Genomic DNA, 15797 nt, shown 5'->3' with positions numbered 1-15797 from the left:
AACTAATGTAATATTATATGTCAACTATAATTGAAAAAATTTAAAAATATTAAAAAAATAACAGTAAACTGAAAATTTAAAAAATCTTAAAATTGAGTCTAGATAAGTGTTGATGCAAAATGTCAAAAAATTAACAACAATCTAGAATTCAAATCCTAGATGATTTTAATGTGGAAGTTGGGATGGAGGCAATGAGAAGGGAGGAAAAGAGTGCCAGCGTTCTTGTCTTCTTCAGGTCACAGAAATAGATACTAATTCTAGACTGTAGATAGAATAATGTAAGCTTGAATATGCATTTAAAATTTAACAAGTAGAAATAGCATATATATATATATATATATATATATATATATACACATATATACATATATATATATATATATATATATATATATACACATATATACATATATATATATATATATATCCAAATTCTAGAGGGTGACATGGAAGTGAGACAACTAACTGATCCAACAAAAGCTAAAACATACTTTGCTACCTGGAAAAACTCCAGTTACTGAACAGTGAGAGCAGATGCTTCACTCATTCATCAACAACAAACAAGGGAAGGCACAGGGCTAGGTGTGGGCATACAGGACAGAGCTCACATTCCCTCCGGGGCCTGGGAACAAACCAGCAAGAGTGACTTAGGGTGGTGGTAGGTGCTATAGGAAGAAAAAACAAAGCAGCGCAAAGAAGGGATAAAAAGTAACTCGGACCTTAAAAGCATCATGCTTAAGAAAACTCGTAATATTGTGTGGTTCAATTTATATGTAATGTCCAGAACAAGCAACTCTATAGAGACAAAAAGTAGACAAGTGGTTGCCAGGAGCCGGGGAGAGGGTAGAATGTGAGTGACTGCTAACTGGGTACAAGGTTCCTTTCTGGATGATGGAAATATTCTGAAGTAATTGTGGTGACGGTTGCACAACTCTGTGAGTGTATGAAACAAAAAAGCCCCCCCCCCAAAAAAAAAAAAAATCACTGAATTGTATACCTTAAATGGAGAAATTTATGGTGTGTGGATTTTATCTCAATAAAGATTCTTTTTTTACGGGAACTTGGTAGAGTGTTACATTAGACAGGATAATCAGGTAAGGCCAACTTATGTAAAGCCAAATAATAATCTGTTGATGTACATATGCATGCATACACTTGGAGCGCAAACTGGTGTGTATCTTAACACACCAGGGCCTTCCATCCATTACCACTCTCCTTCCCAGTGGCAGGAGAACCCGAGTTCCCATGAGGTCTCCTTTTTTCATTCCACATTCATTTCCAGCTCTGTGCCCAGGTGCCCTAAGGCTTTTGCATGAACCCCACACTTTAAGTAGAGCTTCCAGATCCACTGACACTTTTTTCTGCTCAAATGTGGTTCTCCCTTCTCTCTTGTTTACTTGCTCGTTTCTTCAGCCAATACTTGTCAAGGGCTTATTCTGGAGAAAATAACCCAAAGAAAACTGTAGAGTCAAAGTTTATATTGAGATATTTACCTTGTGATTTCACTAATAATACTGATTTTTCTATGTATTTCATCCATAATGTAAACATGACAGATAGTAACAATTCATAGCTAGCAAACTGAAGTTTATTCTGATAGCTGTGATCTATTTTTTCATTATGAAATAATCTACTATATGTATACCCATTACAGAGTTAAAACCCAAGAGTAAAAAACAAGTTAAACAACAACAATAAAAAATCAAAGTTTCTCACTGGAAAATGTAAATAGAATACTTTAATTTAAAAAAAATCTGATTTTTACACTTCTCAGGCATCAAAATGGCAGGATCACCTGGCTTGAAATTACAAGTAATTTTTTCAGTGAATTCAAAGATAGCATAGCCCAACATCCTCATGTCAGAGACAAGATAACTAACACAGGGAGGGAAAATGACCCATAAACTATCAGCTGTGAGTTGGAGACCAACTTTTTAGGCCTCTCAAATCAAGAAGAACCTTGTCCCCTTAAAAAGCAGTCACCTCAGGAAGCAGCACACTTACTCCAATGACCTGTCACTGACCAAAAGATACTACAATTGCCCTCAGGGTCGTTGGATAAGCCCTCTAACAGCACTTGCTTGGTTTCCATGGCTACACGTTCAATAAAGTAGCATTTTGTAACTCAATCTAGATGATGGATTTTTTTCTTTTGTTTACACTGGCCATATGCACCATTTCTCCCAATTAATATGAATTAATAAGGATTTGTTTAATAAGCATCTGGCATTAGGATGTTCATATGATACTGCTAATCAAAATGTAAATACAAGTGATATGTGATGGCTTACATATTAAATTGGTCCCAAACCTTTTTGTGTGTGTGTGTGTGTTGGTAGTGGTAGAGGGCATAATACAACAATGAGGAAAAGTACTAGACTAGGAACTAGAAGGCTAGGTTCTGGTTCAGACTTGCTACACACAGGCCCTCATTTCCCCCTCTGTAAAATGGGGGTCCCTCTCACAGGACCACTGCGAGGACCAAGTATGAGAACAATGGTAAAAACAGAAGATGCAGTACATGTGGGAGGGAGGGCTGCTCTACTACTACTCAACTCTATGATTTCCTCACGTCCAAAGAAAACCAAAGCACTTAAAGAAAACCATTCAAGCATCAGGCCTCAGCAAGGGCCTATCACAGGCCCAGCACTACCCAAAGGCCAATGGAAGATAAAGAAAACCTGAAAGGACTTAAAGACCAAAGAGATGAAAGTGAGGAAAGGAAATAGACATGTTGACACCCTGAGCTGAGATGTGGACCCAGCAAGGTGCTAAAGGCCTTGTGCACTGTAACCCCTAACTGGTGTGGAATCTCTGCCCAGATCTGCCACAGGGGGCAGGCCCTTGCCTTTTCTTGCCCAGAAAACCCAATATAGATACAAGAGGGATCCTTTTCTTCATTTCACTGATAGGATAAGAAATCAGTGAAGCAACTTTCACAAAGCTCATTGGGCAGCCCCACACTTCCTGACTCCCCATGCCACTATCTCTCTCAGCTGATTTCCACCAAATGTGAGTTCCCATCTACTGATGATCTGCTATATGTCAGGTCCCTAAAGCTAGGGGGTTTGCAGGTGAAGCAGATTGGAAGTGGTAACGTCACATACCCAAGGCCCTATGTGGCAAAGCCAAGATTTTTAACCTGGTGCCATCTAACGCTGGCCCTTAGTCTTTCTACTACTACACGTGCTGCCTCAGGACTGTCAGAAACCTTGGGAGGCAAGGCTTATTTTGCAATGAGGATGGTTGTCATTGGTATCAAGAACAGACTGCTTTAGACAACCAGCATGACCTAAACTTCTTTCTTACCTAACAGTCCTTTTACTATCTCTGATCAAAACTGAAAAAGTCCGACCAATTTTATCCAAATAGGAAAAGCATGTGAGCAAAGCCTGACTGGAAGGACTGAGGATGCAAACTTTAAAAAGATGCTGGTTCCTTTTACCCTGCTCCTGTCCCCTCTTTTGGAAGTGCCACAAAACAAAGATGTCTTGTAGGGCCAAGAGAAGCTTGAGAACCAAGGCTGAAGGTCCTGAATTCTGGAGGCCCAGGCCCAAGGGCATAGACTTTACCTCTGTGAAGGAAGGATCTGGCAGCATCCCAACAAAGGGAGAGTGAGCCTGAAAGAGAGCTGAATAAATAGGGTACAATTTTACAAGGCTAACCTGTGTGTGTAAACTTGAGGCCTGTGTCCCCAGTGATCTGCAAAAAACAAGTTTATATAACAAGCCTTATCTGTCCCAGATAAGGTGAGTAGAGGAACCGTAAGAATATTTTAAGGATTTAGAACCGGCTGAGATTTCCTGGGGGACAGTGAGGTTGGGAAGGAGTGACGGGTGGGAGATGGCAGGTTAAGAAATAATCTGTCTAATCTAAGGAGGAAAACGGTAACAACAGCAATAATAAAATAATTCCTTATATTTGTGACTCCTTGGTTTTATTTACAACAGCACTTTCAGGACAGACAAAAAAATGGGTTAACACTGATTGCCTCTTCTTAGAGGGCACTGGGTAGCTTGGGGGACAAACGTGGAAAGGAGTATGCCCCTTCACATCTTTGAAATTTTGAAATTCTGAACTATGTAGATGATTATCTATTCAAAAACATATAAAGGAAATTTTAAATTATTTTAAGCATGTCTATAGCTTTCCAACACACTAAGTAGGCAGAAGGAAGATCATGAGTCCTATTTCACAAATGAGGAAGCCTGAGGCTCCAAGAAGGGGAAAGGAATTAGCCACAGTTTTGGCAGGGCTGGACATAAGACCCAGACCAGTTAGGACTCAGACTCCTAATCCAGTGTTCTCTTTCAGAGACACCAAAATTTGAAACACTAGCAGCACCGATTCATTCTTGATGTTCAGTCTGCATAGCTAGAGCAGAAGGAATGGGGTGGGACATAGGAACCAATCACCACATGCAGCGCCTTACTAACCAGCACAACAGACTACGTGAGCTGTTTGGAACTGGCTAGATGTTCTGTTAGCTGACAAATGCCCTGAAATTCCTTGAGGTTTCAATCCTTGTTGTTGAAAACATATAAAATGCCCAAGTCCACATTCTTCTCTCAAAGTGTGGTGGCCACAAGTGCACTTTTACTAGACTGATTAACTTGCAGAATTTCAGGGTCATCATTATGAACTCAGAGGGACTCAGAAGGGTGGTCAACTGTAAAAATGAGCACTAGATTTAGAAGCCAGGCTGACCCTGCATTCAAGTCCTGGTTTTGCCACTGATGTGTGTGACCTTAGGCATATGGGTCATTTCATTTATTTTGGCCTCAGCTTCCTCTCTATAAATAAAAATCAATTAACAGACATGTATTGAACACCATCTGTCTGACACTGTTGTAGGTGCAGGAATTCACTAATATGCAAGGCAGACTGGATCCCTGAGCTTCTAAGGAGCTGACATTATACAGGGGGAGACCAAGACCCAAAGCAATTTCAAGTCCCGGTAAGTGCTATGAACTTACCCTTGAACTTATCCCATAATGGGAAGGAGGGCCTGGGAGGCCAGGGAAGGCCTTTCTGAAGAGGTTGCATTCTCCGTGGAAGCCAAATGATGCAGCAGTGGTTACAATGGGATCTAGGGACAGAGTATGACAGGCAGAGGCAAAAATACAAAGGGTCTGAGGCAAGCATGTCTGAAGGGCAGAAAGGTATGGAGAGTAGTGAATGAGGCAGAGGAAGAGAGATGAAGTTGGCAAGGCACACAGGGGCCCATCTCTTCAGGTTTAGATGTTACTCTGGTTGCACTGGGAAGTGACTATAGAAATAAGGGGGTTTAATTACATCTGTGATGTTTCAAACTTTTTATTTTTCGGCAGCAGAATTCTTTAATCAAATAAAAACAAGTGGAACCTCAATATAAAACTAGATACAAGTAGCACTGTTCTGTGTGGAAGCTTAAGGCTCTTCCAAATCTGTAGCGTCTTGGCTTTCCCCCTTTACCCCACCATGCCCCCAAACACTGGAGCTCAGAGGAGTTAGAAAACCACTAGGTGATCTACCTCTAAGGTTACCCAAGCTCTAACAAAAGCCAGCGTTACAGGAAAAGGAGGTTTAAGAGATCATACTGGATGCTTATTGGACACTGGATGGACCCTGGGAAGATTTCAAACTAAACCTGATATGGATCTGCTTCTGAAGAAACAACAATAAAATCTGGCTCATCAAAGATTACAGTCAAAATCACACTGCTGAATCTATAGGGACAAAAAATAGTTCAGTGGTTGCCAGGGCCAGGGGTGAAGGTAGGACAATGACACCAAGAGATACAAGGGAATTTTCTGGGTTGATGGAAGTATTCTATACCTTGATTGTGGTGGTGGTTACGAGACTGTATACATTTGTCAAAGTTCACAGAATTGTACACTTAAAAATGGGTGTTTAGTATGTGTAAATTAAACCTCAATAATCCTATTTTTTAAATTACATTGCTGGAAGACACCTCAGAGGTATTTTATGGATGAGGAAACAGAGAGAGGCAAACCGACTTACTCCTGATGACTCATTAGAGCCCAGAAATCCTGACTTGAGAGAGACTGTCCCCCACCTACTGCTGCTCACTTTTAATTCAGAGCCTCTTTAGTGTACTGGGCTTCAGGTTTCTCTGACTTCAAAATGAGGAGGTAAATAATTGCCGAAGGCTTTTCCACTCCAAACAATTAGATCAAAGAAGCAGTTTGATAACGGGGAAAGACCTCAGTGCTTTGGAGTAAAAAAACTGGAAGAAAAATTTCCACCTCTGTCACTTACTAGCTGTGTGCTCCGGGGCAATCCCGTCCTGTGTGAGAAAGGGCTAATAATAAGAACATATCTGTAAAACAACTGGCACACAAGACTCTCAAGACGGGAAATATAACTATTAAGGGTGTTACCATACCTACACTGTTTTCCCATTGCCAGTCCCACCCACCTGCCTCCTAAGAACAATCTGGAGGTGACCATGATGAAAAGAAATAACGAATTGCCTGTTCTGCATTGCATAACCTGTGCTCAGGTACACAGTACACCCTGGGCTCCAAAGGGGCACAGGCTGTTATCTCGCCAAGTAAACAGGGAACACCCTGCGCTTTCCTTGACCACTGTCAGCATGGGTCACCACAAACACTGAAGTGGGAGCAGGCTGACAGCTTACAAGAACACTACTGTTGTTTATGCCTATATTTTAATACTCCACTTTCCCTGTGGTTGCTGGCATCATCACAGGGCACAAGCTCACCCACGGATACATTTCACCCATCCCACAGCCCTTCCCTCACCACCTGCTCTAAAGAGGTGGTCCCAAGTAATAACAAAACTGCCTGCCACACGTTGCTCTTTTTCTATCCCAAGGAGACAAAACAAACAAACAACAATAAAACCCCATAAAACCAAAAGACTATTAAAAACAAACAAAACCCTTCAAGCAGATAGTTTCTGCTTCCACCGTCACGTCTATTCTAGATGCACTGTGGTCATGTAAAGACTGTTGGCTTACTTTTTCTCCATGATGGGGCAGGAGGAAGGCAACACTGAGAAATTATCCAAATTTTGCACAAAGAGCTAAGTATCCAGGCCAATGGCAACCATGAGAAAGCTTACAGTAAACCAAAGAGGCAGAACTCCAGAGCATCAGGGCTCAACCGACTCCAATTGCCCTGGTGCAACTTCTTGCTCCTGCCCAGTACTCTTAAGAGTTCTAAAGATCATGTGAACTGAAAACCATGAAAGAATGGAAAACGAAGCACAGTTAAGTTCTGAGCAAGAACACTGCTCTATCCTGGTCTTGGTCTCCTACTCTATTAAAGGGGGTTGACACCCAGATTAAGAAAGTCTGACTCATTAATCAAATATTACGTGTCAAATCATTGCCAGAACATTGTGACAACTATATCCTGCTGTTTCTATTTGGAGCCACTGCCAAAAATTGGTCCTCTACCCTACCTTCCGGTAGCTGTGAAGTTTTCAGTTTCTAGCAAACTCCAGCTGGGGGAGGGGACCCAGTGCTGGCACTAGTCGAGTAAAGTTCCACCAGTAGGTCCACAAAGAGACTGCAGGGAGGCGTGGCCAGGCCGGAAATTCTGACAAAGTTTTGGCCCTCTGGTCCTAGAAGCAACTACTTCCTGATCCCGCCTAGTCTCGGGGCGGGTGTAGTTTTCTCGCTGGGTTCCCCACCCAAGGGCCGAACTGGGGGCTTTGACCACGATGGGAAGGGGTCAGGGCCAGCCAGGCGTTCTTCTGTCCCCGGCATTCCGAGGCGCTCGGCTGCCTTCCACTGGCGAAGTTATTGTGGAGCAAAATCCCCCAGGGTGCGAGCTCGTGAGGGTAGGGCCTCCTCCTTTGCACTACCCCCATCACACAGACACACACACACAAACACACACACAAGGCCGGCGCTTTGCGTACTGAACCTGGCCCAGATTCCAAGGCCCAGGCCTATTCCGACAGGAGGAAGGAAAGGAAAAGCAAAACGGATTTGCCAGACACCTCAGAACAATCCTAGGCGATAGTTGCGGCCCCCGCCCCCGCTGAGGGAGAACCTTCCAGGGGCCCTGGCCGCCCCTGGTGCCAGTCGGAGCCAGTGCTGCGGAGAGGCCGGAGAGGGCTTGCCCAACCCAGCGCGGCGACCCTAGGCCGGGCCTCCCACCTTGACCCGCTTGCCCTGGATCTCCAGCGTCTTCATGGTGAAGTCGACGCCAATGGTGCTGCTCTGGCGCTCGGAGAAAGCGCCGGTCTTGAAGCGCTGCACCACGCACGTCTTGCCCACGCTCGCGTCGCCCACCAGCACCAACTTGAACAGGAAATCGTACTGTTCGTCTGGGTCCCCTGGGCCTGGGCCCGGCCCCGCCATGGCCGCGAGGGAGCCGAGAGCCGGCGCTCCAGACGCTGAGGGCGGCTTGGGCTCACAGAGCCACGGGCGCCTGGCGACGTGGAGCGGCCGCAACACCTGAAGCAGTGCAGCCGCCAACCGCGGGCCCGGCCCGCCCCGGCCCGCCCCGGCCTGCAGGGAGCCCGCGGGCCTCGGCTCCTCCCCCGACTCCCATAGTCCAGCCCTCCGCGAAGCTCGCGGCCAGCCCTCGGTTCTCCAGGTCAGTCCCGCCCTTAGGCCCGCCTCGGCACCGCCCCAGTCCGACTCCGCTCGCAGTACCTCCCCCAGCACTCCCCACACCCCCTCCGCCTATTTATCTCTCCCTCCACACCGCCGCCAAACCACTGCTCCACCTGACCCTTCCTCAGCTAAGCTACTCTCCAGCTGGGACCCTAGGTCCTGCTCTGGCGCCTCCTGTCCCGCCTCCGCCTTCCCTAGGCCTGGCCAGCCCGCCTGGGCTCGCCTACCTGTTGCTCTCCCAGACCAACAGTCAAAAGCAGGCTCTAGGTAATGGTGGGGGCCTGCAGGCTTGGGGTCCTGTTAAGCCAGCACTTGGATCCAGAATGCCACTTCTAGAGTGAATCAATGGGGAAGGGGTCTACCATGGCAGTGTCACCTTAGTGCTCACACTAACAGGGCCGACAATGTAGAATCTATCTAACAGAGGATGGCGATAAGTGGTAGCATTTTTCTACACTGAAAAGGAGAAAGCGCTGGTAGCACACTACAAGGAGGAAAGAAAAAATCTTCAGTGAGGCCAGAAATTAAGCTGGCTATAAAACTGGGGAGTAGGCCTAAATAACTGTGGAGAGAGACCTGAAAGCTGTGGCTCAAGATGACCTCCCCGGACGCTGGGGAGAGAATTAGGGAGCCCTGTTTGGTGGAAGGCAAGGCCAGAAGGAGGAGTTGGGAGATTTCCAACCCCAAAATGCAACCTAGTAACTGAAGCAGTTGCCGAATGGCTCAAGATGGGCTGGCTCAGTTGGGGTTATGGGTCCAGTTTGGGGAACTGACCCATCTGAAAAGCACCAAAGATTGGCCTGAGCAGAGGAACAATGGAGGTTTGTGGGGAGTTCTGTGGAAGGGCAGACCAGTTCCCAAGATGGCCCAGTGAAGCAAGGGTCCTCAAAGAAACGAGATCCAAACATCTGTAAGAAGCTTAAAATAGATCAAATTGAACCTATTTGCCAAAGGGCTTTCCAGCTACCAAGATGGGAGGGAGTTGAGTACACTCCTGCCCTTTTCAAACAGCACCCTTACAAGGAGGGCTACAGCACTTCAATTCCATTTAATTCAACAGGTTTAATGCCTGCTATGGGTCAGGTATTTTTCTAGGGTCTTGGAATACATCAATGAGCAAAGTAGACAAAAACCCATACCATCCCCAGTTGAAAAGGAAGAGGGCCTTCTTGTAATGTAAGGAGACTACAGAGAGCAAGTCCACCAGGACTGTACCCTTGAGGACCCTTCACCAGCTTTTCTGGCCAAGTGGGGAAGACAATGGACGAAGAGGCAAAGGTAGACCCATAGAGAAGGTGGAAGACTTATTTGTTCTGGAAGAGTTTGAACTCCACTGCCATGGGAAATATCTAACAGTACCCAGACAGGAAACCCCCAAGTGCCATAGAAAAGCAATTCTGGGAGCACAGCTTTGATATGTTAGATAGGAGTAGACAGGTGGAGCAGCAGGAAACAGCCTCCATTCCAAGGTAGAAGCAGATGGGATGGGATGGGGTTGGCTCTGGGAAGGTGAGGCAATCAAAGCCCAGAACCCCAGGAAACAATGTCTGCCTCCAGATCAGAGGGGCTACCCACAGCACAAGGTGGAGAGGGGGAAGGAAAAAGTGAATCCAAGAGCTAGGATGAACTAAGGCTGTCACCAATTGGAGGCATTAAGGAAAAAAAGGAGTGTTGAGAGTTATGGGGTGAGGTGGATAAGTGGCTGGATGGCCAAACTGGCTTTTATGTTGACCTTGACTGAAATTAGTTTGGAGTGGGGGGGGGGGGGGGCATATTGATCTGGGCATGAATTTTGCCAAAAAGCCCAGCTACTGCTTGCATTTGTGGGGTGATGGAAATGTTCTGAAACTGGATTGTTTGGTGTGGCCGGTTGGCTCAGTTGGTTCGAGCATGGTGCTGATTAACACCAAGGTTGCCGGTTCGATCCCCGCATGAGTGACTGTGAGCTGCACCCTCCTTAAAAAAACAAACAAGCAAACAAAAACTGGAGTGTTATGAGGACTGTATGACTAGGGAAATTTATTAAAACCCTTAAATTAATTGTACGTTTATCATATGAAAATTTGATGGTATGCAAATTATACCTCAATAAAGCCATAAAAAATAAAACTTGCATTTCCTTTCTTTTGGTGGTAAATTCCTGAATAGCACAATGGTATTTTATCTGAAATTGAATTATGCTTTTTTAAAATAGAGCAATTCAAAAACATTTGTGAAGTTTTACGTACTGCCCAAAATTTGAAATAATACACATCCCAATTTTTAAAAAATGTATCAAGAATTTAACATTCTTAATGCTAATGGCAGGTGGGCTGAGTGAATTTTAACTGTGCTTGTGCTATTGCCACACAGTGGCACCATCCTAGCTGTAACATCTGTAGCATGTGCTGTAACCCCAATGTTCTATGGATCAGAACTCCTCCAAGTGGTTAGAGATAAGTGCCTTCATCCTCCTTCCTCCCTCCCTTCCTCCTTTCCTTCCCTCTTTTTTTTTTTTTTTTTTGTCATCCTTTTCTTTTTTCTACAGTCACCATTATTAAAATGTATAGCCTCTAATAATATTATCCACATTTTTTTTATTCAGCAGTGCCCAGACTGGTACTGAAAATGTGCCCCCGAATTAGAAATAAAAGGTGAAAAACGCCATAAAGAAGATTAGACACCAAACATGATACCCTGAGTTCTTAATATAAGTGTTTGATGTAAAATGTTAGAAAATTAGCAAGAAAGCAAACTATGCCACAGCAGTTGTAGACTTAAGTGCCCTGGGCTGATACTGGCTGATACTGGCTGAGAAGTCTCCCTCCCAGGTAGTCCTAAGCTCACATAGTGGCCAAGGAAACTGCAGCTACCCCACTCTCCCCTCCCAGAACCCCAAAATGTCATGAACACAGGACAAATGAGCCCCAGCCCTCCCTATTTCTGTTGATGGTACCCATCTCATACTTGAGTCTCTGACTGGAAATAAAGGGCCATCTGGCTCTCAGCACACCTACTTGAACTTCCACCAACTCTACAGTGGAAGAGTGCCCTCCTACATCCAAAGTTACCCTCAGACCCACAGCAGTACCCATCCACCCCCTGGCTTCCTCCTCTCTCAGCTTCTAGTTGACTCAGCAATCTCCCTACCCTCCCACCAAATGGGCCTGCTAGGAGTGCTCTTACCTCACTATTCCCCTGCTCAGATTTCAGACCCAGACCCTCCAGAATATCCACACATTCAAGGCCCATCTTACCTCACCAACATCATCTGCTCACCTGCCATAAATCCCCTCTCCCTATTCCCTAGCTGCATTGTGGGGGTTCAGAACAAGCCACCCTAAGATGTCCTTCTGGTAAACAGATTACTTTGAGCTAAAGACAATTTTAGCTTCAGGATCAAGAGAAATTTGTTCCCTTCCCTTTAACCACCTAGAACTTGAATCGGGCCTTGCCCATAATGAGATTATCAGAGAGAACTTCTTTTGACCTGTCTATAGAGCATGGCAAACTTCTATTTACTAAATGTCTGTTCTTATCATCCAGCCTTTGAAGCCCCCATGGCACCTTACCTCATCCCTAGCTCAGGATTTCATATATACTATACCATGTTCCCTATCTATGTCTGACTCTCTCATGTATGTGGGGTTCCCATACATATGTGTGGATTAAATTTGTATTAAATATGTATTTTCTCTTGCTAATCTGTCTCATGTCTATTTGATTATTAGACCAGCCAGAAGAACCTTGAGGATAAAAGAAAGCTTGTTCCTCCCCCGTACCAGTTTTCATAGAATCCTACACGGCCCAGCCAGAGAGACCTGGGAGCAGATCTTCCCACTCCACTCATCTGAGGCAGAAACTCAGGCTTGGTGACTTGCAGGAAAGTATCCTGTGCAGGAACTCTGTAGTACTGGGTTAGCCCTACAGGCGACCTTCCCTCTACAGTATTTTGTTGTTGTTGTTTATTTGTTTGTTTTGTGGGGGTGAAAAAGGAGGGGAGATGTCAAAATGCCTGAAGAGCCAGGGTACTGCTGCTAGTGTCACAGTGGACCTGTCTGCTCATTAGCCAAGCAGTGCCTGCTAGGAGCTGGGGACCTGTCCTGGAGAAGAGGGCATCAGCAGCTCACTGTTTCCTTCTGTACTCTCTTGGGGCTTTGGGAGGAAGCAGTGAGATGCTGATGCCCTCTTCTCCAGCACAGTTGTAGAGGATGGTGTTGGGGTGAAGCAGTCTGAGGCAGCAAAACCAGCTCTTTGCTTCGCAGTGGTAGGCCTGTCCCTCTCACAGCAGCCCAGGGTATGGAGGCAGAGGAGAAAGGTTTTAATCTCTCTCTTCCTTGTTTATAAATTGCCCAAATCAGGAGCAGGTGGAGTCGGGGCAGAGTGCAGAGGGTGAGGGTACAGGGGAAGGAGGGTAGTCTGAGGTTTGGATGGGGCTGGTATGAAGTCCCATCCAGCAAAAGAGAAAAATTGTTTTAGACTTACAGGAGGACCGGTGGGATGAGGGAAGGGGAGGGAAGTCCATGGAAATGTATACATGGAAAGTTGCCATTTTGGAAACTATGAGCAGAGCCAAAGCTAATACAAACCATGAAAAAAATTTTGTCAAAGACTCCTGAGACTGGTTCTGTTGTAATCGCACATGAACTTAATTTCTTTAGCATGCATTCTGCTTTAATCCAAGCTAGGTTTGTTGCCTGATATATATATGCGTTATATATATAAAACTCATTTGCATTCTGTCCCCAGATCCTCCCACCTGTTCATATACTTATTGTATATTCACTCCTTTTAATCATTAAGTCCTTAGGACATCGGGTTCTGGTCAACACCAAATTATTTAAGAATAAAACTTCAGGTCTATCAACCATGACCAAGATATTATAACCAAACCTTAAAACAGAATAAGGTTTTAGTCAAACAAAGATAACACCTTGGCCTGTTATGTTCCCACTCCAGACTCATGAAAGCAGAACAACCTCATGGACCGCACCCCTTGGACACCTGACCGAACAATGCCATGAATGACACCAGGAACTGAATCCATGATCAGCTGCTCCCTGCCTTAACCTCGACCAATCAGTAGAGCCCACAATCCCAACTCCCATAGTAACCATGATTAACGATTTTTCCCTTAAATAACCTAGTTACAGGAGTGCATCTGGGAGACAGGTTTTTGAGAGTACTAGCTCACCTGTGTCTCTGGGTTTGGCACCAACTCCTTAAATAAACTTTTATTTTCTTTGCTGCAAACTCCTGCTAATGTCTATTTTTACCTTGGATGTGCCCAGGCAAGCAAACCCTTTGAGGATAAGGTAACATTGTTACCTCTGAACAATGAGCGGGACCTAGGTGACCACATCCCCACCAGAAGTCATACCCACCAAGCCAATTCAGACTTCCCTGCTGCTCCTGGTTTGAGGTGAAAGACCAGCAGAGATCTCACTTCTGGCGTCACTGGCAGACAAGTAGACAGGACCTGTAAGGCAGGAAAAAGCCTAGGGCTGGGTCTCAACTCTGTCAGGAAAACCAGTAGGATGTTGGGCCAGGTGCTTCTCTACTCAGGGCCTCAGTTTCCTCAGATGTGGGACACTAATTCCTATCCTGCCTGTACCTTGGGAAGCCACGATGAGATCCTGGGTGGGGAGGACCTTGTAAACTAAAGGGATGGAGCAGAGGGCTCCTGTTTCTGTTTCTGTCTCTGTCCCAGGTGGTTTAGAAGCCTGCTGAATTCTGTTCACTGAATGAGGAAGGCCTGAAGTCCTGGGCATTTCAGATGGGCCAAACTCCAGGCGCTTGCCAACCACCCTTTCCAGGGAGAAAAAACACCTGTGGTCTGAATTGCCTGCTCTTGTCGAATGGAGGACAGACCCAAGCCCATGTGTGCCCCTTGAAAGAAAAACCCATAACTGGGCCCATCTTAGCTGGGCACCCCATACCCCGCCCAGAGCCTGCCTCATGGGCCAGGCTGTACCAAGGACTCTCCCTTGCCTCAGTCCACACTAGGGACTGCCCAGACCCCACAGCAAACTCATGGGTCCTGTCCTGGACTTTAAAGCAGGGAAACTGAAGCCAGGGACCCAGAAGGTCTTGTTCAAAGCCCCCACTGAGTTCTCTCCTGAGGCCTCCCTACTCAGGCCAGTCCTGGGCTGGGTGCCAGGTCCCAGAGCTGAGTCTGACCCTGCCTGATCCTCAGGGGCTCTGCTTCCAGAGTTCCAACCAAAACCCCTCCCTGCACCCTGCATACATTCGCCCAGGGGCTCTGCTGGGGGAAGGGGGCACCAGCACTTCTTTTAGAGAAGCCAGGACACAGGGTACCTGTGCCTAGTTATGTCCCATCTCCTCATCCTTACAGCTGTGAAGTCCACCTTTGTCACCTTCCCCACACAGCCAGTCCCCACTCCACCCAGCCTCTGCCCAGCCTCTGCTTGACCTGGCTCCTGCCTCTAGTCTCCACACCTGGCTGCAGATTAGGTCACACACTGACTAGGTCACCCCTTCGCTCAGACCTCTGCACGGCTCCCTGCTGCCCTCAGTCTCCTTCAAGAGGGCCCCCAGGACTATCCACGGCCTGGCTGCACTCTCCCCAACACTCGACACCCACAGCCACACATGGCTCTGCCATTTCCAGAATGTGTTGCTTCTAGGCAGGCAGAACATCTCCCACCCACCTGGAGAACCAAACCCCCTGTGGTGTAATGAGCTTCTCCAAACAAGACTTCCTGTTCGCAAACAGCTTGAGCCGGGGCCCTCACCCAAAGGAAAACTATCTGCTCCTGACACTGACTCCCAGACACTCCCAGGACCCCTCTGACCATGGGGAGGCCCCCTAAACTGTCCCAGTTGCTGTGGCCTTTGCTGTCGGTTCTCCCCACCAGAAAGACAACACCCAGCTCGAATGGCAGGTTTTGATCCAACTCGTGGGCATCCACGGTGTGCCTTTATACAGGCCACCACGGGAGCACAGTGAGGATGGCTCTGCCCACCCATCTGAGCTCCCAGACAGCGCTGGGACTGGTCCGAGCCCTTCCACAGTTGGGCTGCGTGTTTTGGGATTCTCTCCCCTGCAGTGATTCTGAACCTCATGTTCTAATGCAACCACCGCCTCAGTACAGGGAGCCCAGGGAACAAGCTGCACACATGAAGGTTTCTCCTTCATACAAAAATCTAATAAAAATAGCTCTCTGCAGAACCATCTAAAACAGAAGTACCAAACTCAATT

At 46.3% G+C, this 15797-nt stretch overlaps 1 protein-coding gene across 2 annotated transcripts in view; it reads right to left on the bottom strand.

Moving 5' to 3' along the window:
- Nucleotides 1-8511, bottom strand: part of RAB43 (RAB43, member RAS oncogene family) — a 39461-nt gene extending 30950 nt beyond the window's left edge. The window contains exon 1 of one of the 2 annotated variants that reach the window (XM_019719030.2): nucleotides 8135-8511. In XM_019719030.2, the coding sequence (XP_019574589.1) occupies nucleotides 8135-8338 (204 nt within the window). In that variant the 5' untranslated portion in view covers nucleotides 8339-8511. The remainder of the gene's footprint in view (nucleotides 1-8134) is intronic. The other variant, XM_019719031.2, reaches the window with a different exon arrangement.
- Between the last annotated feature and the right edge of the window lie 7286 nt (nucleotides 8512-15797).

This window comes from Rhinolophus sinicus, linkage group LG09 (assembly GCF_036562045.2).
Source record: "Rhinolophus sinicus isolate RSC01 linkage group LG09, ASM3656204v1, whole genome shotgun sequence".
NCBI classification, from domain to species: domain Eukaryota; kingdom Metazoa; phylum Chordata; class Mammalia; order Chiroptera; family Rhinolophidae; genus Rhinolophus; species Rhinolophus sinicus.
This window is presented reverse-complemented; position numbering and strand designations above follow the sequence as displayed.